Below are 13,969 nucleotides of genomic sequence, written 5' to 3' on the forward strand. Positions count from 1 at the left end.
CAGTTTGCTGTACGTGGGAACGGCTGGAGTGGCTCACGGGTCGGCTGGAGGCGCAGCACAGCTGGTGGAGTGGAGCTGGTTGTGGTGAAGGCTGCAGCAGAACTCCATGGAGAGGTGGAGCAGTTGGCCCTGGCCCACGTAAGGTGCCCCTTAACACCCTGTGTGTGCCCCCCCTCCATTTCCACCCAGGCTGGGGGGGGGGATTAAACTCTTCAGATAAACTTTTGAACTCTGGGGGTGGCACTGACCAGAGACTTTTGGGTTGTTGGACTTCGAGGTGATTGGACTTAAGACTCTAAGAGGGAAAGGACATTGCCTAACGTACTTGGAGGTGGGTTTTTTGCTTATGGTTTGTGTTTATAATCCTGTTTGTGGTGTTTCTCCAATGTGATGCCACATTGTTTCCCTCCTTTATTAAAAGGATTTTGCTACACTCAGACTCCGTGCTTGCGAGTGGGGAAGTATTGCCTCCTAGAGGCGCTTGGAGAGGGGGTGGTATGTAATTGTCCCATGTCACTGGGTGGGGGCTCGAGCCGGTTTTGCATTGTTATTGAAGTGGAACCCCTGTATACTGAACCAGTATCATTGCTGCCAACTCAGAGGGGCAGAAGGGTTACACTAAACAGGATGGAGTGTCAGTGTGAGTCATGGTTGCTCTTGGGGAAGGGAGTTGTCAATTTTGGTTGGATATATTTGTGGAGATTTCATCATGTGACAATCTTTAATTAAAGGTTAATTTTTAAGTCCTGGAGAGTTCAGGCCAGTCCTAGAGGGTTGGCAACCTAAGTGTGGGTCACAGGCTGTGCTGCAGAAGAGGGAGCTGTGGCTGAGTTATGGTCTAGCTTCCCCTGGGGTGGCTGTGTGAGGCAGGGGGGTGGAGGCATGGTGCGTCTCATGGTCTCCCCCTTCCACTGGGACCCTCAGGCTGGCTGCAGTGCTGGACCTGCTGTCCCATGCGGTGGCTGGTGCAAGGGTGCTGTGCCCTGCACTGTGCTGAGGATGGGCTATGCCGGGTCATGGGGACTCAGCGCCACCTCCTGCTCCCAGCACAGGTGGGGAAATGGAACAGGGTTGGGGCTTGGCTAACGTGACCAGACAGGAACTGTGAAAAATTGGGATGGGATGGGGGAGATTCATAGACTCTAGAACTGGAAGGGACCTCGAGAGGTTATCGAGTCCAGTTCCCTGCCCTCATGGCAGGACCAAATACCATCTAGACCATCCCTATTGGTGGATAATAGGCACCAATATAAGACAAAGCCCCAAATATCAGGCCTGTGCCTATAAAACCAGGACAGTGAGTCCCCCTAGGCTCGAGGTGATGAGGCGATTAAGGGAGGAATGGTGGGAGGGCGGGGGTGACCGCACGTGCAAGTAATAGCTTGAGGCAGGCTGAGGCCCTCTGATTGGCTGTTGCGCTAAACAGGGAGTAAGGGGCGGAGCAACAACTCTGCTGCTTATTACACCCCTTAGCTGGACTCTCTCTTTGAGGTGGGTTGTGTTTTCATGACAGTGGCTGTGACTGCGCCATTGAACAAGTTCTTTAAGGATGATTTAAAACTTTCCCTTAGAATTCATGTCTCTAACAGCAGTAGCCCTAAATTCACTACTTGTTAGTTAGTTTGCCCACAGGAAGCCGCAGGGTGAGTGCTGTGCAGGTACGTTATTTGCAGGTAGGATGGTAAGTGTGTGACAAGTCTTGGATTATTTGAGCTATTAAACTTTTTTCAAAGCTGTAAGACTTCCAAAAAAACAACAACTGGCAGTTTTCTCCACAGCCGCTAAAAGTCGGGTCCCGCCTTCCTCTTACGTCCTCTCCTGCATTGGGGTGGGGACTCGTCACGTCACCGAGAAGCGCCGTAATGTCCCGCGGTGAGGCGGCTGTGGGCCCTGTCACGTGACGGCAGCGGGCGGCTCTGCCGGCCGGTGTCGTTAGCTGTAGCGGCGGGTTGTTTTGACGCAGGAGGGGTCGGTTGAGGGAACCGGGGGCCCGGCCGCTGCCATGACCATCTGCCACTTCTTCCTGCAGGGCCGCTGCCGCTTCGGCGAGAGGTGCTGGAACGAACATCCCCGCGGCGGGGGGCGCTCGGGCCCGGCCGCGCCGCCCTCCCAGGGTAGCCGCTTCTCCTCTTTTCCTGCGCCTGCGGGGGCCGCCGCTCTGTGAGGGGCCGGCGGCGGCGGGGCGGCCGCGCTACTGGGATTTCGCGCCCGCGGCGACCGGCCCTCGCTGCTCTCTGCGTGCGGGGAGCCGGCGGCTGCGGGTTCCGAGCCCCGGCTTTGAAGCGGCTGAATCTGTCGGGGCCGGCGGGGTCCCAACGCCCCCCCCTTCGCGCTGGTTTCACTGCCCAAACGTTTGGGACCCTGCCTGCCCCCCTCCCCCCGCATTGGGCTTGTGCCAATCGCCCCCTGGCAAACCCAGCCTCGCGCCGGGGCCCGTGATACATGGCTGGGGCCCTGGGCGCTTTCAGTGGAAGTCATTACCGCAGCTGCCCTGCTAGCTGGAGCTCTGCTCTGACCTGTCCAGTATCCTGCCCGCCACAGGGGACGGCTTGCGAGGAGCCCTGCCGCAGGCCTGGGCTAACCTGCGCCCAGAGATGGTTCTTCACTCGTTTGTTCTCTTAACGTTTACTATTATAATTCTAAATAGTCTTGTCATCTGTGTAGGTCCCGGATGATTGTCTGAATGCTAAAACTCTTTTGTCTCTGGTCTGTGCCCTACCAATGTAATCACTGGTGCTGCGGTTAGCACCTGCTGTTTCAGAGTGCCTAATCTGGTGGGGTAATGTGTAATCCCGGACAACTGGCATCTTGAATTCTCCTTCCTCTTTAATGAACAGGAGGCTAGTAGAGGGTGACCATTTCCAACGCCTTAATTAGTAGATTTCTAAAAGAAAACAATTGTGTTGCACCACATATAAATACAGAATTTAGGTGCACCAAATGCTGGAGGCTTTTGCAGGAACTTGAAGTTTAAAGGCTTAAGTAACTGTCAGTTCAAATAGGAAATCTTTATTTAATAGCAAATAGTTGCGTATTTTACCTTTTCCTTTTTTCTTTTCTCTCTCTTTTAATTAAAAGTTACTTGTGAAATTCTACCATGAATTATCTTTCACTGTCATCCTTGTCATTGATCACTTTTTCACATAGCTCATATGGGGATTTATTGTAAATGACCAATGGCTAGGAGCTAGTAATATTTGTAAAATAAAAAAGTTGATTTTTTTTCTCATTAGAAATTATAGCCTGTCTAGATGCATTTTGGTTTATTCTGATACATAAGCAAGGCTTGAAAGTTTTTGGAGGATGTTTTCGGAAAATCTTTAGTTTTCAAACCAAAAAAACCACCTCCATTCTTGACTACTGGATGACTGGAATACTAATAGGATTCTGACATAAGTATTAAGGGAGATGAGATGTAGGTACACTGGAGAGAAACCTTCCCTAATTCCCACTGCACAGGTGTGGTTTTTCCGTATTTCTTCCATAGGCAGAACACACACATCACAGTGCCGTGATTTGTTGTTTCCAAAGTGGACAGTTTGAAAGGTAACTCCCAAGCCCCCAAGCCTTGCTAAATACATCATTAATGTTTATGATTTGTAGGGGGTGCTGCCAACTTGGAATCTGATCTGTTTCAAAAAATAGGTTGAAAGTTGTTTCAGATGCTTATCTGCCCCTGAATCTCCTAGCAAAAGTTTGCAGCTTACAGTCACATGTTCCCTTGTTTTTTTTTTTAATGTTTCTGTCCATATTGCCCTGTGAAATCTCTCACAAGCAGTGTGAAAATGAGGGCCTCATTCTTCTAGCTGAACATATAGACTTGACTTGGCAGAGCAAGGGGTACAGCTGTGCAGGTCATCTTCCAAGATTGGGGCCTAAATGGGAGACCATCACAAAGTGCTGTCAAATGAGCAAAATAAACTGAAAAAAGAATAGTTATTTTTCTTCTAATCTTTCAGGTATAGTAATCTTAATTGTTACTTGCAGTAACAATGACTAAATTTCATATTGGTGTATGTATGATTTTTTTTTTAGTTGGTGTCCCTTATGGTTTATTTTACTTTGGTTTTGGCCTTTTGAAAGGTTTTGAGCTACGAATGGGATATCTTAAGACCCCACTCTGCAAACATGTGCATAAATAGTCCGATTAGCTTCATTGAGACTGCTCACATGATTACAGTTGCTGACCTATGCAGGCCTGGGCTCTTAGTTTGTCGACACATCTTTAAAAAAATAAATAAACTTTGATCACACTAAACACAACCTCAAAATGTTGACTGAGAAGTTGCTTCTCTTCATGCTCCATTGTACAGTGCTACCATGTATAGCTGGGCTTGGTTTACTTGATTCATGGTAATGAGGAAAATGTGTAAAATGTGAAAAAATATTTGTTTTTTCTTTTTCATTGTAAGGTTCTGGCAGAGGAGGATGGGGTGCCCATAACCAGAGATACACCAATGTTGTCCAACCTTCTAACTTTTCTAAACCCGCTGCATGGGGTGGCAGCAGAGATGATGGAAAGGCATTTTTTGGACCCTCTATTGACTCTGGAGCACCAGGCAGTGGCAATAAAAGTTCAGGATTTTCTCAAAACAGATTCTCTGCATTAAGCTCTGAGCAAAATATTGGCAATAGCTACAGAGATGAAGAGGAGAAGCTTCTGTAAGTCCTTGTCTGTCTTTGAGCATCTAGAAAGTATTTAGAAAAACGAATTTTAAAAGTGTAGATTTGTATGGAGGCACTTGCTGAGTGTATTATGTAATTTCCCCATAATGAAGTCTAAAGAGGCTTCTAATGCATAACTATTTATTATACATTATAGATCACTTGTTAATATGAATGTCTTCACTAGGAGGTAATAAAGAAGTGTGTTTGTAGTGAAATTAAATTTCATAGGACTTCAATAGAGCTGGAAGTAAAACCTCAGTGAACCTTACTTTAAAATGCACACAGACAGCCTTTATGAATTTAAATTACTGTTTTAATAATTTGCATTTCTCTTTAAAGATCTGCAAAGGGGAAAAATTGGGCTTTTATTTCCCCCCCCCCCCCCCCCCCGTTTTTGCTTTATTCTCATCCATAAAGGACACCTGGAAGGTTTATTTAAAAAAAAAATGCCCCCTCCCTCCCCAGCTTGTTTTGAACCAAAAAAAAGTCAGGTCTTTGCTATTGGATGACTGGAGTACTGGTAGGATCTTTATATCATGGGTGTTAAGGAATGGAGGTACTGGTTGAGGCCAGAAGTGGCTTTTATTCTCTTTTTAGTTGAAACAGGTGTTCTGAAAGAAGTTTTAATGTACCTAGTTCTAGGAGAACACTTCCTTTAAGATTTTGATGTGCCAGCCAGGTTAATTAAGGACTGAGAGCTCCCAATATACATTTCAGTCATTCAAAAAGTTCTCCAACAACAAAGGAAAGATTTATCTTGACTTTCCTGACACTTAAGGAGAAAACAAGTAAAACCCTTCTCCCCCTTCTTAAGGGTGGGTGGGGGGAAGGAATCAGACATTCTTCATACATTAAGGGCATAAACTAGATGGATTTTTTTTTTAATAGAGAGAAAAAAATATTAAATTCCCTTTGCAGGTCACTTTTTCTAGAGTAGGATGAGGAAATATTTTAAAATCCTTAAAAGCTGGTATTTACCTAAATTTTGGTTACCTCATATGAATGTGTGGTTTTTATTACAAAAAATCCAGAGTAATAAAAGCAAATTTCAAATACTTAGTAATCTTCTCTCTACAGTGCAGTATTCTAGCCTTTGCTCTCTTCAGTGTTTGTCTGTAAATGTTCTCCTTCCATTTTGTTTTACTTCAGTTGATTGTCCTTTATCCCTATTATTTCATTGTTTCTACAGTATATGGACTTTCATATTCTCTTAAAATTGACGTGAGACAGCCGGTTTCCTCTAGTCAGTCTTTCTGCATTTTACTTTATGCTGCTATACATATTAGCTTATTTTTTAGAATTACCTTTGTAATTTTCAAGGTTTCTCATATAGTAATGTTGAGATAATGATCTGCAGCCCTCAGAGGAAATCATTTAATGGGAGGTATGCACTTCAGGCTGCCAATCTTTTTCCAACTTGCTCAATTCATTATGCAGTTGTATACTTTAGCAAAACATTTAAAAAGTGGCCATTCCTATCGGTTATTACAATTGTTCACTGAGGGGCTAATTGTCCCAGTGTTCTTGGTGATTGAATGCCTTACTTCAACATGTGTAAACCATTAATGTCCATGGTTCAGCTTTACTAGTAGGATGGGGAAATGCTTACTCCATTAAAGTCAGGGAGACTGCTTATGGAGTACAGTGCCCCTCAGGGTGAGGGAGTGTATCAGAATCTGGCCCTGAATTATTTTGAAATACTTATTTTTGTTCTCTTTTTTGATCGAATAATTCGTTTGATTTATTCAGTTTTTTTCTTTGTTTTGGTATAATTTTTCTAGTGAAGGCATAATAAAGGACATGGAAGTCTGGGAATCTTCAGGACAGTGGATGTTCTCCTGCTACTCACCTATGAAAGAAAAGCCTAACATCTCAGGTAGTAACTTCCCTAGTGTCATCATACACTTATTACCAAAAATGTTTCTCTCAAGGTGTTGAATTATATTTATTTTAGGGTTCAAAAGAGTGCCACTTGCTTTGCAGAAATGCATGAGACAGAAGCTCTTCCCCTGAAAAGCTAAAGCCTCAAACTTTCCACTTGTTCTACCTGTGTGGAGATCTTGCAGGATCTAGACTTAATTTGTGATGCAACTAAAAGGAGATGATAAAGTGATATGATGCCTCATTTTTGGCATGTGCAACCTTGAGGGTCTATTACAAGTGACCTTTGCATCTTTTCAAATGTACTGTAACTAATTGACTTATTATGGGCTTTGCAGCAAAACCTATCTATTGTAGCTTCATAAAAGTGCTCTTAAACAATACATCTTCCTCTGAGAATTTTGATTGTTCCTTTCCCTGCAGGTTTTCCAGACTTTTCACCAGAAGAGTTGCATCTTGAATACTATAACTGCAGAGCAAACAATAATATTCAGAACTATGTAAGCTTTTTAAAAATATTGCAAACTTTTCTGATGTAACATATGCACTTCAGAGTAGTGCTATTTTAATAACTGTACAGTGGTGGCTCATTTGATCTGTGTAGCAAATTCCAAGGAATTTTCAGAATGCCAAAATACACTCTCAATGAATTGGCTGTTTTTAGTTTTAAATATACTGTGCATGCTTTCCCATTTCAGTTATTAATTTCATTGAGAACATTGGCCAAAACTGTCACACGTGCATGCCTAAAATTAGGCAGCTAAAGAAAGTGGTTTGATTTCTTAAAGTGCTGGGCACTTGCTTTGTTAATGCTGCAGCTCCATGGGAAGCAGTGGGAGAGGGCCTTTAGCTAATCCCACATATTTAAATTTAGGGGCTGCTCTTTGCCTAGATTTCACACTTATCCTTACTCCCCAAGCTTCTTCTCTGCTAGCCCTTAGAATCTTGTGTGTATTATTTGTGTAACTGCTTGAATCATGGCCTGAGAGCTTGACACTAATGTCTCTGCTGATATCAATATAATTTGATATTGACATGGCAGAGCATAGGGCACAATGAAGATAAACTCCATGTATTGTTTAAAGTTTACCCTTCAGAGCAGAGGACTTGTACCAGTATTCATTTTAATTTTATGTCCTTGCTGCCCCTAAAGCCATGTTAGTATCAAGGGAACCAGCCTGGCAATGGAGACAATTTGATACTGCAGTCTCATAGTAGGAATTGAGCTGTTTGACAGATTTGGGGATATAGAAAAACTGCAAAGGGATATAATAGGTAGTGGTAGGCCTGCCCTGAATGCAGTCACTACACTTAATTTGATCTGCTACAGTCAACCTCTCTTGCGGTATCAGCGGTTCAGATTTCCTTGGGAGGAAAACAGCCACCTGAATCACTAATCATTCACATATTCTCTCTCTCTCTCTCTCTCTCTCTCTCTCTCTCTCTCTCTCTCTCTCTCTCTCTATGTATATATATGTATGTTTAATTTTATAAAATGATGTGTACTATGTAGTAGTACAGTAATCTTTCTGGTGAAGAAGAGGACAAAGTCAAAAAGTGTGTGTATTTGAGCTAATTATAGGGGGTTTGTACCAGCTGCACCAGTCAGGCTGAAGTTTCATCCACATCCTTTCATAATACAAGTTATTGGATTTACAAATGACTAAAAGATGACTCAGTCAAACTTCTGAGACACAAACAGGTTAGTTTATCTGTATTACAAACATAGAGCTTTGAAGACTCCCGTCTTGTTAGCAAATTTTTTGTTCTTGTCTCCTATACAAAAAGTCCTCTACACTGTTGACAATTTTTTTTCCTACAGCTATATTAGCAGTGCCTCTTAATGTAGATACAGCTTATACTGGCAAACGAATGCTTTTCCAGTATAGCAAATATCAGTTTCTCAAATGAAGTAAGCTCTATCAGCAAAAGCATTTAGTGTTGGTATAACTACATCTACACTAAGGCTTTGGTTGTTATAGAAGTATTGTTAAAAAAATAAATTAAATCCTTGACTGACATTACTATAGTAGCAAAAATTCCACAAGTAAGCCTGGCCTTAGTCTCTGTCTCCAGTCAGAAAAATGTGTCCATTGACTCTATACCCCTCTGTTCTGTCCAATCTGTCTTTTACTACCAGTCTTGCTTAAACTAAAATCAGTTGCAGTAGTATGGTTAATAATATAACTGTTTATAACATCCTCAATAATCCAAGCATGTTATTTTAAATTTGTTTTCCTCTGTTCTTTCTCAGTTCACAAACAGGAAATTACACTATTGCAAAAGATTAATTTTATAACACCCTAATGACATCAGAAGTCAAATTTCTCTTTGAAAGTATTTGAAGAATTGCTTCAAGTGACACCTAATGTTAATTCAGAGATTAAAGGGGGGAAAAAATTATAAAATTTTGTAATTTTGTGAACTATCTTACTTCAAACCTTTTGCAATTGACTAGATTTCAAGTTGATTATCTTCCTTTAAGTAGACTTCGGATATTGCTACAGAGCAGAATCTAATATGCTGGGATTATAAAAGCGTACTCTGTTTTATTCTGGAATATCATGATTTGGATGCCCCATCCTAATCTGATTGTTGCACAATTTTTCTTCCCTTTGGAACAGCATTTCAGCAGGAATTGCTAATATTACTAGTCTTATTAGACACGGGAAGCACTTAAATACTGGTGCTTCCTGTTAATGTTAACATTTAGCATGAACGCTACTTTTTGGGAGGGAGGAAGAAAATTTTGTCCCACCAGAAACATTTAGTATTAGTCAAACAAGCCAGTGAAGATATGAAAGTAGCAGAAGTGATTAGCGAAGGCTAAATCATACAAAAACAAAAAGTATAACCCTTTAAAGATATTGATACTGTATTTTTTGTCAAAGATGGAACAGTTGCTTCCTCAAATCTCTGAAGTGAGCCTTCCAAATATAATGTTCTAATCTAGTAAATATTTCATTTAAAAAAAAAAGAAGCTTTAAATGTACTTTTTTTTTAAATCACCTTTGCATGTTTTCTTAGTATCTGGTATTGCTGCAATGCTGAGGATTTTTTGTAAAAGCTTTAGTATTTAGTAAGCTATAATCAAACTTAATGGTGGTGGATAATGTATTAACTGATTTTAAGATTTGTAGGAGAGCTTCACTGAATATTGAAATGCAAGTTCATGAAGTTGTCAATATATAAGTCCATAATTATTTACCTTCCATGAGATATTCTCATCCAAATGTGCGTTTCATTCATAAATGGAGTCAAAATATAAACTAGGAATTTCCCAGTTTGTCTTATAAGAGCTGATGTCAGACAATATGATCTTCCAGCATGTGACCATACTGAATAGAATTGCTGGGGTGGTTGTGATATTTATGATGTTGAGGCCCTTTGAAAGTGTACAAAGATTTTACTAAAAGATTAAAAATTCCACTTTCACAGGTTGCTGGCACATCAAAAGGCTTTTATAATGTTGACATCTTTTTTTTACACTATGTTAAACTATAGCTACTTAAATGTGCTTTTGCATTTGTTATAAATTATACTGATGTGGAATAGTGATATACACAATATTGTGATGTGATTAAAACATTAAATATCATTACCAAATACCTTTTTCTTCTATAAAGTTTAATTTACTGTACTTTAGCAATTACTACAGAATTGTGTGTAGTAATCCACTCCGCACTTTAAGGGAACTAATTATATTAGTGAATTTAAGTCCTTAATTGGTAAGTATGAGGTGATAGTGCTAAATTATTCTGAGAGAAGGGGGTGTTTTTACTAGAAAGCAACAGGAGCCTTAGGTGAACTCTTGGTACTTTAACTTCCTGATTCAGCACATACAATGTCAACTATACCAGCAATAAAACAAGGATTGAAGAGTTTATTCTTGTAGAGCTGGAATTTGGAATTCCTCTGTTAATATACTAGTAATTGGTTAGAACTTGCATTTAAGAAAGTATCCTGCAGTTTCTCATATTCCATATGCATACAAAGCAGTACGCTTGGTCTGAGAGCAATTGTGTAAAGAAAGTTGAAGGACTCTTGAGTGTTAGACTTCTACTTCCCCTGCTAAAATCTGTAGCATGGAGCTTTTGGGAAGGGGAAGGTGTCTTACTTCTTTTGGGCTAGTGGGGTTGTCCTATCATAATTTGAGAAACCTATGCCTTTTCAGTTGAATCATGAAATTACTCGATATTGCCATTTCTTATTTGCATTTAACAGACTTAAAATGTCCTTTGTCTCTTTTTTCTGTCCCCTTTTTTAGATAAATTCAGTCCAGCAATTAGTAAACCAATGGAGAAATAGATTGCTCATGTTGAAGACTCTGAATACATCTACCAAAGCAGCATTGGTGAGTGTTACTGAAAAGTAAAATATATTTAATGTTCTCCTTTTCCTAATTTTAAACAGGAATGTTTAACTTGGATTCAAGATAGTTTGTTAGCACACTTTGTCATGATGTGTCTACACATACCAAAGTTAGTTGCCTTCACAATGATCGTTAATGAACCAATTTCTGAGACATGATATGGGTGAAGAAATGGAATCCATATTTGCCGACCTCGTTAATTGATCTTCGTTTAGCGATCAGGCAAAAGTTCCACGTGTAGAAAATACAGATAATATAGTCATAGGATTTAGCCATCCATCTTCTATTTACATTAAATTCTAAATCTGTCTGCTTGGCTTTGAAAATTTCAACATTTATTATATAAGAACAAATACTTTGCACTCATTTAGAATGGTCTTGCTTGGCTCTAAATAGCCAAGACTTGAAAATATTTGCTGTCTAGCTGTGGCAATTTTAATAGAAGATGTGTGGCTAAAACCTCTGCAGTACTTTGAAAAACACCATAGTTGAGATTATCTTCCATATTACTGCCATGCATGGGTATCCATGTCAAAGGACCTGACCAAGTAGCAATGAAAGAGGCATGTTGATAGTAGTCTGGTGTCAGGTCTTGGATAATGCTTTGGGAACATTGGCCGGGGGGAAGGGGAGCAGTGAAGAACAGAACAGATGGAGGGTGAGAGAGATGATGGTGGTCTGGATTTGAAAACAGTGTCGCTCTCCATTCCTACCACACAATATTTTTAGGCTTGGCCTGATATGACAACATACTTAAAAGAACCATGCCAATTAACTTCTTCAGTTAAAACTAGTTTTGACTTCACTGACTTAATTATCAGAAGTATTTATATTATTAGTTATAAATCTTTATAGAAAGAAACACATTTTCCCTCTTTAAAATGAATCCTACATTTACCTTTTTTTAAAAGGTATCTGAACTGAAAAATGTGGTTAGTCAACCATTGCCTGCCTTTGGATTTGGTGGACAACAAACATCAACCTTTGGGTCATCAGGTAAGTGTTCTGTATTAATAGCTAGCACTGTTAAATATTCCCTTTGTTTTTCTGTTCTAAAAATTTGCCTATGTGTGTTTTATAATTGCAGGCTTTCCACTAAGCAGTAGCAGCAATAGGAGTGCCAGCAGTTCCTCCTTTAAAACAAATACTGAACTTGTCAGTCCATCCTCTGGAAGCACCACTGCATTTGGAAGCTCTTCTATGGTTCCGAACCCTTCAGCATTGGGTGTGACATCTTCCGCAAGATCAGCCCCTTCCATTGGCTTTGGTAGCCAACCAGCTTCATCTGCAGCCTCTTTTTCATTTAAAAAGCCTGAAACTACGGGTGGTTTTGGAGCTTCTGGATTTTCAGGGTTTGGCAGTTCCTCTGCTGTAAACTTGTCAAGCACAACTTCACTTCCAGCCTTTGGAGCTGTTAATGCAGCAGTTGCTGCCCCTGCCTCAGAACCAGGTAACTCTTTATTTGGACGGTCCCTTAATGCCTTTGGATATAATGTAGCACCAGCACCTCCTGCAGCCACAAGCATTGTTACCTCAGATAAGTTATTCACACCAAAGACTGATCTATCACCTGAAGAGTTGAAGCAGTTTGAAGCAAAGAAGTTTACTCTAGGAAAGATTCCTCTAAAGCCACCACCAATAGAGCTTTTAAATGTTTGAAACTATAACATGTACAGTAAGCAAATTCTGAAATTAAACTTTTACAGAATGTTTTTAATTTTCTAGGCCACTTGTCACTTTAACAATTCAGATATATAATTTTGAGGTTTGGCACTGAACTATATACTTTCTTGTGAGTTAAATTTTAATTTCCTTTCTAAGGCTGCTCCAGGAAGGTAAGATCCCAATTGTAAATATTCTCTGTTTGCTTTGGAAGAGTCTTTAAAGCCAAGAAGTTTACAATTGAAAATAAAGTTTTTTATAGTGAATTAACAAAAATACAGTGATATCTTCTCAATCTTTCCCTCTCTTCTGTGAAAAGAAAATCTGCAGTAGAATGAGAGTACTTTTGAGATATATAGTGAAATGTGTACAAAGTAAAACTGCTCTAACCCTCAAATCACCTACTTTCCCTTGCCTTCTTTTGCCTTTAAAGAAGGGGACATGCTTTCTTCGGCAACTGACAATTTTACTGGGTGTGTCTGAATTGCTGACAAGTATAAGTGACATCTACTCCTCATAGGCTCTAACCTTGTTTCTTCACCCTACAGTCAGTTCATAACCATAAAATCTACAATAGGGCAAAGCCCTTGCTGTCAAGAGAACCTGGATTATTTTTAGGCTTTTGTTTGGCCCTCATCACCATAACATCTGAGCATCTCGCAAAGGCTAATGAGTTTTTTTAGAGCTGGTCAGTGAATAGTTTTCCTGTCCTATGAGAGTTTAAAATTTCAGAATTTTCCCATTTCAAATCATGCTGAAGTTGAAATCTCAAAATTTTGCTTATCAATAATCTGGGGGGGAAATGGAACAGATTCATAGAATATCAGGGTTGGAAGGACCTCAGGAGGTTATCTTTCCAACTCCCTGCTCAGAGCAGGACCAATCCCCAACTAAATCATCCCAGCCAGGGCTTTGTCAAGCCTGACCTTAAAAACCTCTAAGGAAGGAGATTCCACCATCTCCCTAGGTAACCCATTCCAGTGCTTCACCACCCTCATTGTGAAAAAGTTTTTCCTAATATCTAACCTAAACCTCCTCCACTGCAACTTGAGACTATTACTCCTTGTTCTGTCATCTGGTACCACTGAGCCCAGTCTAGATCCATCCTCTTTCAAGTAGTTGAACGCAGCTATCAAATCCCACTTCATTTTTCTCTTCTGCAGACTAAATAGCCCCAGTCCCTCAGCCTCTCCTCGTAAGTCATGTGCTCCAGCCCCCTAATCATTATGTTGCCCTGCACTGGATTCTTTCCAATTTTCCACATCCTTGTAGGGTGGGGCCCAAAACAGGACACAGTACTCCAGATGAGGCCTCACCAATGCCGAATAGAGGGGAATGATCACATCCCTTGATCTGCTAGCAGTGCTCCTACTTATACAGCCCAAG

The 13,969-nt window shown here is 40.6% G+C and overlaps 1 protein-coding gene across 3 annotated transcripts; it reads left to right on the plus strand.

Moving 5' to 3' along the window:
- The first annotated feature begins 1,906 nt into the window (after nucleotides 1-1,906).
- On the plus strand, nucleotides 1,907-12,859 carry NUP42 (nucleoporin 42). 3 transcript variants are annotated; one of them, XM_050938688.1, is made up of 7 exons: nucleotides 1,907-2,114; nucleotides 4,413-4,662; nucleotides 6,450-6,544; nucleotides 6,973-7,049; nucleotides 10,817-10,903; nucleotides 11,833-11,917; nucleotides 12,009-12,859. In XM_050938688.1, exons 1-7 carry the CDS (start codon nucleotides 2,003-2,005, stop codon nucleotides 12,578-12,580), a joined length of 1,278 nt encoding a protein of 425 aa, XP_050794645.1. In that variant the 5' UTR covers nucleotides 1,907-2,002; the 3' UTR covers nucleotides 12,581-12,859. The 3 variants fall into 3 exon arrangements, with proteins under 3 accessions (XP_050794645.1, XP_050794646.1, XP_050794647.1); XM_050938689.1 differs by lacking the exons at nucleotides 1,907-2,114; nucleotides 4,413-4,662; nucleotides 6,973-7,049; XM_050938690.1 differs by lacking the exons at nucleotides 1,907-2,114; nucleotides 4,413-4,662; nucleotides 6,450-6,544; nucleotides 6,973-7,049 and adding an exon at nucleotides 8,072-8,251.
- Nucleotides 12,860-13,969: the final 1,110 nt, after the last annotated feature.

The sequence above is a fragment of the Gopherus flavomarginatus genome, chromosome 2 (assembly GCF_025201925.1).
Source record: "Gopherus flavomarginatus isolate rGopFla2 chromosome 2, rGopFla2.mat.asm, whole genome shotgun sequence".
In the NCBI taxonomy this organism is placed as follows: domain Eukaryota; kingdom Metazoa; phylum Chordata; order Testudines; family Testudinidae; genus Gopherus; species Gopherus flavomarginatus.

Bases quoted from the DNA above. Each gene is read 5' to 3' on its own strand.
- NUP42 (XM_050938688.1), top strand. From the start codon at position 2,003: ATGACCATCTGCCACTTCTTCCTGCAGGGCCGCTGCCGCTTCGGCGAG. The intron at 7,050-10,816 runs GTAAGCTTTTTA...CCCCTTTTTTAG, and splicing joins ACAATAATATTCAGAACTAT to ATAAATTCAGTCCAGCAATT. The intron at 11,918-12,008 runs GTAAGTGTTCTG...TTATAATTGCAG, and splicing joins ATCAACCTTTGGGTCATCAG to GCTTTCCACTAAGCAGTAGC.